General features: G+C 36.4%; 1 protein-coding gene across 1 annotated transcript; it reads right to left on the bottom strand.

Moving 5' to 3' along the window:
- Nucleotides 1-42: 42 nt before the first annotated feature.
- On the bottom strand, nt 43-7,031 carry LOC107104210 (cystathionine beta-synthase-like). The gene is made up of 12 exons (XM_015404156.1): nt 6,897-7,031; nt 6,713-6,792; nt 6,426-6,630; nt 4,581-4,672; nt 4,240-4,356; nt 4,067-4,151; nt 3,856-3,961; nt 2,800-2,871; nt 2,585-2,719; nt 1,618-1,726; nt 1,446-1,530; nt 43-957 (listed from the first exon to the last, which is right to left on the bottom strand). Exons 1-12 carry the CDS (start codon nt 6,970-6,972, stop codon nt 860-862), a joined length of 1,260 nt encoding a protein of 419 aa, XP_015259642.1. The 5' UTR covers nt 6,973-7,031; the 3' UTR covers nt 43-859.
- Nucleotides 7,032-8,090: the final 1,059 nt, after the last annotated feature.

Below are 8,090 nucleotides of genomic sequence, written 5' to 3'. Positions count from 1 at the left end.
TTTACTGTGGTTATGATTGTGTTTATTATGGAAAACGTGACTTTTTCCAAATACAAAAAAACAACCAAATAAGACATGTGCTAAGGTGCAAATTAATTTTTTTACAGAACCGTCCATAGACAACATATAAAAGAAGAATGTCACAGGGGACTGAAACGTTAAATGTTTGGATATTAATGAGATGAAGACAACTTCTATCAAAATATTTATTATTTGACTATTTTTAATTCAAATGAAAGTTTATAGAAGCAAAATTAGGAAAGAAAGCCTGAACTTTACTATATAGTCAAACATCGTTTTACTTAACTACCACAATTTGCCCACTAGGTGGCGACATTAATCCCTCTGCTTCCAGCTAGGTTTATAAGAATAAAAACAGCCCTAAAACGTAGGAACTTCACAATATAAAAACTTAGTTAGTAAACAATAAAAAAAAAGTTTTAAAGTGTCTGTTTTTACTCTAATTACTATGCATATATTTTCAAAGATCTGATTTAATCAAGTCTCTCACTGAATCAGGCAGAACAGCTTATTGTGAGTTAATATAAATACACTTCATCTCTAAATCAGTTATCTCTGTCACCAGTCAAGATTTCTACATTACAAAGATCATACCTCAAATATGAACAAATCTTAATTTTTTTTTTTTCTACAAATGGATCAACAAACTACAATACTGAACTAATCAGGTTTTACTATGGTTTAAAAATACTGACCTACAGCTGCAATGTTGAAAGACAAAACAGAAGGATCAAATAAAGCAAGTTTTTTTTAAATATGATGTTATTAATAAATCCTTTAAAAGCAGAACTATTCTCATTGATTTTCAGTTTTACTGTGCCGACAGCAAACTTTAGGACTATGGGTGTTGATGGTCCTCCTGTGTGGTGAGGAAGTTCAGGAGGTCAATGGTTGTTATGACGCCCAACACCTTCTGCATCGGACGAACTGAACCACCTGTTTCATCCGGACAACAAAAAAAAAAGGGAAATTAACAAATTATTAGTGGCTTAACTGAAATACACTTTTTTTTGACAAAGTTAAAAGATAGGCCAATTTTGTTTTTTATTTTAAAAAAAAGTCCTTTATAGAATCTGTGACAAAAATAAGGGTTAGGGTCGACAGTGGTTAATTTCAGTTTTCAAACATGCCTTTTTATTTCTAAGGCTATATTCTAGTAAATAATGGCATAAAGAGCAAAGTTACCAACAACAATGCAAAAACGCAAAGTGAGAATTACAATCCTGGAAGAATAAAGAAGTGCATTACTCAGAAGAAACAAAACCCCTTGCATTTTGAGGAGTGAAATCTCAATATACAGAACCTCTAACCATCTTTCTATTTTATTGTATTGTTTTTTTGTTTTAGCTTCTGATCTTGGGAAGAAGGTTTAAAAGTAAATAATAAGCAAATAGCTAATCTTAAAAAGAAAAAAATATTCTTACACTTGGTGTGATCGTTCACCACCAGCGCATAGGTTTGTGTTTTGAGAATGCAGGATAACTTCCCCAGTTTGTCTGTCAGGTGCACCTGAAAACAAACATAAAGGTTAAGAGACAATAAATATGTTTGGCTTCTATGTTGTTGTGGATTCAGTGTCTCCACCATCAGGCAGACCTGTCTGAAGTCCTTGCAGAGCATCGTGCTGACAGGATCTGACAGTTTGGCCTTTCCATCCTGCACACTGGACATGATGGTTCCCAGCGTCACCATCCCAAGGAGTTCACTGCAGAATCACAGGCAGATATTCAGAGTCAGAATCAGGTTTATTGCCAAGTAGGTTTGCACTTAAAAGAAATTTGACTTGGTGCAGACAAATCAGATATACAATTATATATACATACAGAATACAGAATCTATAGCTATATACAATATAAAGCATACGAATACTATATGCAATATATAGCTATATACACAGTAGCCTGTGCATTAATGTAATGCAGGAGGTCTGGAGATGCTACGTTGGTGTAGCTACTAGGTCATGAACAGGGGAGGTAGTGTCAGTGTCTCAGGGGTCTCTGGGCCTTGTTGATAAGTAGCGGATGGGAAGAAACTGTTTTTGTGGTGTGAGGTTTTGGTCCTGATTGACCGTAGCCTCCTGCCAAAGGAAAGTGACTGAAATAGTTTGTGGCTGCGGAGTGTGGAATCAGCCACAATCTTCCCTGCACGCATGAGGCGAATAGATCCTTGAGAAAGGAAGACTGCAGCCGATCACCCTCTTTGCAGACTGTATGACACACTGCAGTCAGCTGATGTTCAGCTCCCATTTTATGTCCTGTGAGATAATTGTTCCCAGGAACAGAAAAGACTCCACATTTGACACTGGGAAGTAATAGAGGGTGATGGGGAGAGCTGGGGCTGAGTTCCTCCTGAAGTCCTGCCACAACCACAGTCTCCTAATAGGAGACTGTGGTTGTGGCAGGCCGTAGTTGGTAACTTTTTCAAAAATTGGTATTTCTACATGGCGATTGACTGACAACCAGTCGATCGCCGGGATCACGACCCCGGCTGGGATAAAGCATGATGGAAAATGCATTTCCACAAACGTCTCTCTGTGTATCTTTTGCAAAGTAACGGCACATACCCAGAATGATCGAGGACCGGCGCCTGATCGAAGCCCTTCTCTCTCAGCATCTTGATGACTTCTTGGCAGGAAAGGAATGGTGCAATGATCAGAGGGTTGGACAGGTGTAAGCTGTGGATGGTCAGGTCCCACCACCTTCAACAGATAAAAGTTAATCTCCTATTTCACATCCTATCCTAAAGGTGGAGAAGCTGTTTATTTCTTTACTGTCTTACCAGGGTTTGACCTCACTTGGATTCTCCAGGAAACCTTTCTCACACATCCACTGATCGCACAAGAACTTAGACCTGGAAATAAAATCCGGCTTTTAGATTTTCATCATGGGGCTTATATACTAAAAGTTTATTGGTTAACAGACATTAGAATTATCCATATTCAGAACCATGATCCTCTAAATTTCAAACTTCTCCCAGCCTCAAAATCCCAGGAATGCAGCAGAATAAGGGTGAACCAAAATGTTGCTGTGCTGGTTCTTACCACAGTCATAAACCTGGTTTCCTGTAATAGTTTCTATCATGCTGGTAATTTTCATGCTTTATAGAACTTTAGAATGTCCACAAACATTAACTTTGATCAACCCAATAAAATCAACCTTAGTGTTACTTTGTGCATTAAACTAATTAGCATCATGACATGTTAAATCATTTTTTCCCCAATATTACTAACTTTAGTTTATACCACAGTCTAGATTTCTAATCTATTTATATGTTTGGATGCGTGCTTTTAATTTAATAAAATGACGACAGTATCACTACTAAATAAACTTAGATTTGATTTAAGTTATATTGCTAAATCATACAAAACAATGGGATGAATTATTTCAATAGTTACCCAGAATATTGCTAAACAGCCAAATATTGAACTTTTATGACTTAAAGCTTTTAATAACTACTTTAGTGACATTTAGTGGCAAAGGTTGAAACCAACAGTGGCATGTTAAACTGCCCCTGTCATTTAGAAAACTACTGTACAATAATAGTAAGAATGAAGAAAAACTTTAAAGGCATTTTGGGTCAAAAATATTTTCTGTTCTTATTACTTTCCTTTTTAAAAAGAAGAAAAATGCATTACCTTTGTTTTTGTTCGACTGCACACTGTACAAACTATAGGTATTATATTCTTGGCATGAAAGCCCCTCTAAGGGGGGTAAAACCTTTATGATCCTCATTTGGATTATTATGCACATTATCTCTGGTCTAAAAGTGTAGATGCAGGAGTGAATAACAGACTCTAACAGCCTTATTGCAGAATCTCTGCTTGTTTTCTCTTACATGTAGTTACGAACAGAGTCTGGCAGGATGACCACGCAGCGCTGTCCCTCCTCCAGCTGCTGAGCCATCTTCACTGCCGCCGCCATCGCTGAGCCAGAACTTCCACCTGGATTAAAAACAAAAGAGCGACAAGATAATTATTCGAAATCAACTTAGATGGCATTTAAAAAACACATAAATATGAATATGTTGGTTGGTGGTATGAGCTCACCACAGAGAAGGCCTTCCTCTCTTATTAGTTTGCGTGCCATGTTAAACGTTTCCTTATCACTTGATTTGTACCACTTGTATACGAGCTGAAGGGTTTTATAGAGAGAAAGAGTAAAGTTATAGCAAACTAAGAAACCCTTAACTTTAAATGTCCGCGTTCACTCTAACACTCACAGATCTATCCAGAACAGTGGGTATAAAGTCATATCCAATACCCTCAACCTCAAAATGAGCACTTTCATGTTCTTCAGTCTGTACCAGCGAAGAGCCCTCAGGATCCACACCGATTATCTGCCAACAATAAAAAAACAAACAGTTATATTAACATGGAAGGAAGCTATTTTAAACGTGTCCATCTTTAAATGGATGTAAATTACATGCATGATTATTTTTTCACCTAAGCAGTGTAGGTTGATGATAAATCATCTTTTATTAGCTGTTATGGTGAATAAAATTAAAGCATTTTCCTGGGTGAACACTTTCATGAGTGGGTTTTTTGGGTTTGAATATCTTGCCTTGACATTGGGGCACTTCTCCTTTAGTTTTCGAGCGATACCAGTGAGCGTACCACCTGTGCCGGCTCCGGCCACAAGCATGTCCAGTTTACCTGAAAGGAAAAGGACAGTTCTCTCTAAATGTCCATGATCATTTCAAACTAAGGGCAGAAATATATAGTTAAAGAAACAACATGTAGGATTTTTGTTACATTTGTTCTTGGCATTTTTTTATGCTTTATATGTGTAACATTTGTGCTCTTTTTTAGATAAATAAAACTGCATGCTTTGTGGTTTATTTAAATGTGTCTGGATTTTATCTTGTGTAAGTTTTATGGTATGTTTAAAATCTCACTGGTTAGCATAAGCTTAAAGCATCATACAGCCATTAAAAAGAGTTGTACACTTTTAAACTTAAATAAGGTAAATTTCTTATCTTTGACATTGCATTTACTGGAAAATATGAAAGTTAAATAAATTCAATCATAACATGTAGGCCAAAGATTATATTTTTAACTTTAGTTGTTATTCTTTTTTTTCATCGTTTTTGGGGGTTATATGATGTATTCCAAGTTTTATGTGAAAAAGTTGGAGGTTTTTCTAATGAACTTTTTCCATTTTTTAATCACACACACTAAAACATTAACATAAAATGTCCTGAGATAGGCTAGATTTTATTATTGCTTCAAACAATCCACCAATCTAAAAAACCCAGTGTTGAAAGCAATCTATTCACCATGTTTAATTTTAGCTGGGATAGCAAATATGAAAAAGATGCTCAGTTTTGGGTCTTGATTAAAAAAAAAACAAAAAAAAAACTGAAACACTGTCTTTATGATTAAACACGGTGGTTGCAGCATAATGCTGCGGGGATGATGTGGGAACAGGAACCTGGACAGAACTGATGAGATGAACGAATGAGAGAAAACCTGTAAGAGGCTGTAAAAGATTTGAGACTGCGGTGGAGCTTTAAGAATGACATCAATCCAAAACCAAAACACAATTGTGTGTTAAAATGCAGAGGGGGTCATCCCTGGTGGGCGTGGCTTCTGCAGCAGGTATCACACCTGCTTGTAATACCCTCTGCTGTTATAAGGTCATTTTAAAGTGAAAGGTTAATTCTCAGCCGAATTGTTTGTTCTTTGAAGAACCTTTGCTTACACCTGCTTTGAGTTTGTCTGGCTTAAAATTATGCTCAGACTGCAAAAAAATGGAAATCTATATGAGTCATTTTTGCTTAAATTAAGTTAATTTTGAGGAACTGAGGAGATAAGTGAGACACCTTGCCAATGGAACAAGACAAATTAAATTAAAAAAAACAAAAAAAAAACAATTGCTTTGTCTTATTTCAAGTGAATATTATCTAATCATCTTATTCTAGGAGTTGAAATACTCATTCCCTTAGCAAATAATCTTATTTACCTACTAAAATTAAGGGTAAATATACTTAAGAAATGTTGTACTTATTTCTAGATGGTTTTTAGCAGTGCAGGGTTTTGTTTTTTGTTTCCTTTCCACCCAGACTGTTTACTGCTGGTGTCCTAACTTGATAACTTGACCTTACAAGGTGACATCACCATCATGGTCATTCTTTAACAGCCTTTCTTATATTGCCCTTTCGTAAGGGACTCATGGGGTGGGAGGTTAAGGCAATCGAGACACATGTTATGACAATTTTTGTTAGACACTGAATAGGTTTTAACTGAAAATGCTTGAATATAAAACAAGCAGGATTACAGGCCTGGGTCTTCAAGTTTTTTAAGATTATTGCGCTGACTGGGCAAGTTTAGAGAACTTGAAAGAAGCAGACATTTTGGTTCATAGAGTAATAAAATGAAAGATAATTAAAAAAAAAACTGAACAAACCATCACACTGCTCCAGGATTTCTTCAGCCGTTGTATCATAGTGAGCCAGGGGGTTACTGGCGTTACGGTACTGGTCCAGGATGTGCGAGTTTGGAATCTCACTCCTTAACCTCCAAGCTGTGCGAATGTGAGACTCCGCTGAATCAAACGCTGCAGATGTAGGAGTCCGAACAATTTCTGCTCCGAGAGCCTTTAGCACATCCACCTATAGTATAAAAAAACAAGGGCAGATCAGCTGCATGTACTAAACCACTGCTGTGGAACAAACTAATGCAGAAAACACTTACCTTCTCCATACTCATCTTCTCAGGCATTGCAATAATGCAGCGGTAGCCTTTCACAGCTGCTAGGAGAGCAAGGCCGATTCCTAGAGGTGTTCAGAAGAGCTGGTTTATAAGTGCTGGTGTTGTTTTATTATAAAGTAAGTAACAGAACCACAGTTAGATATCTGAGCTATCTAGAAGTAAGTACCCGTGTTTCCAGAAGTGGGCTCAATGATTGTGTCCCCTGGTTTGAGGATCCCTTCTCTCTCAGCGTCCTCCACCATCCGCAGAGCGATTCTGTCCTTAATGCTGCCTCCTGCGTTGAAGAACTCACACTTGGCCACTAAATAAGGAATAACATAGGATACTGTACCATTTCCATTGTGAAAATATGTGATAATTGGGAATAAATAGCTGGCACACAAGAAAATAAACCTATGTAAAGTTGTTGCAAGACTTCATTTCACCCTCTGTTGCATTCACATCTTAAGCAACCCTCAGTGTTTGTGTCTATTTGAAGAGGGAAACTATGAAGCATAATTTGTGACATTGTTTTCAGTTTGAGTGTTTTAGATTTTTTATGTCTTATGTTTTTAACGGATATTATTTGCCTTCTGTAAAGCATTTCTGTAAAGCATTCCCATTACCCTGTGCATTTATGGTGCTTTACATATGAAGGACCTAGAGTGTGGCTGAAAAGGAAAAAACAGCCATTTCAAAGGAATTTAAATCATGCAATTCAATTGCACATTTGAAATAGATTTTAAAGAGTAATTGTAATTTAAAATGTATGAATGAATTACTAAATACTGGAATTTAGAAATGTATTTTCAAATCATATTTCTAAATTCATATATTTGATTTTAAATACCTCATCTAATCACCCATTTAAAAAGGTAATTCATTATTCCATTTCCATTTTATTTCACCATGCATTTCAAATCCTTTTTTTTGGCCCTCTCCATTTACCTTTTCTCTAACCGAGCAGACTGAAAACCAATCAAGCCAATCACAGTTGCTTCTCAGACGTAACCAGCTCCCTCATTGGTCAGTTTGTGAACTAGGTTTGGCAATCAGGGTTTCTATGGAAGAAACCCTAGTTTTGATTTTAATGGATGTTTGACTCCAAATCCTTTCAGCATGAATATCCTTTGTATTTAACAAGGTAACAATTTGACAAACAGTTAATGTGGCTATATAAATATATTACCTCAGACTTTTGTTATATAATGAAAACTTTTCTAGTTCTGATTGAAGGAAAACAGTTGGTGTGCCTTAAAAAGTATATATATATATATTAATTTGTCACATTACCACCCGCATCCCTGTCTCAGCTAAAGAAAGGCAACCTCACAGCATGATATAACCACTACCATGCTTTTATCTTATATCTTCTGACAAA

This window comes from Cyprinodon variegatus, unplaced genomic scaffold, assembly GCF_000732505.1.
Source record: "Cyprinodon variegatus isolate N-32 unplaced genomic scaffold, C_variegatus-1.0 Scaffold1650, whole genome shotgun sequence".
Lineage (NCBI taxonomy): Eukaryota > Metazoa > Chordata > Actinopteri > Cyprinodontiformes > Cyprinodontidae > Cyprinodon > Cyprinodon variegatus.
This window is presented reverse-complemented; position numbering and strand designations above follow the sequence as displayed.

Coding starts and splice junctions, on each gene's coding strand:
- LOC107104210 (XM_015404156.1), bottom strand. CDS start 6,972: ATGGTGGAGGACGCTGAGAGAGAAGGGATCCTCAAACCAGGGGACACA. Junction 3,962..4,066: donor AGAGGAAGGCCTTCTCTGTG/GTGAGCTCATAC, acceptor TTTTTAATCCAG/GTGGAAGTTCTGGCTCAGCG. Junction 958..1,445: donor GGTGAACGATCACACCAAGT/GTAAGAATATTT, acceptor CGGATGAAACAG/GTGGTTCAGTTCGTCCGATG.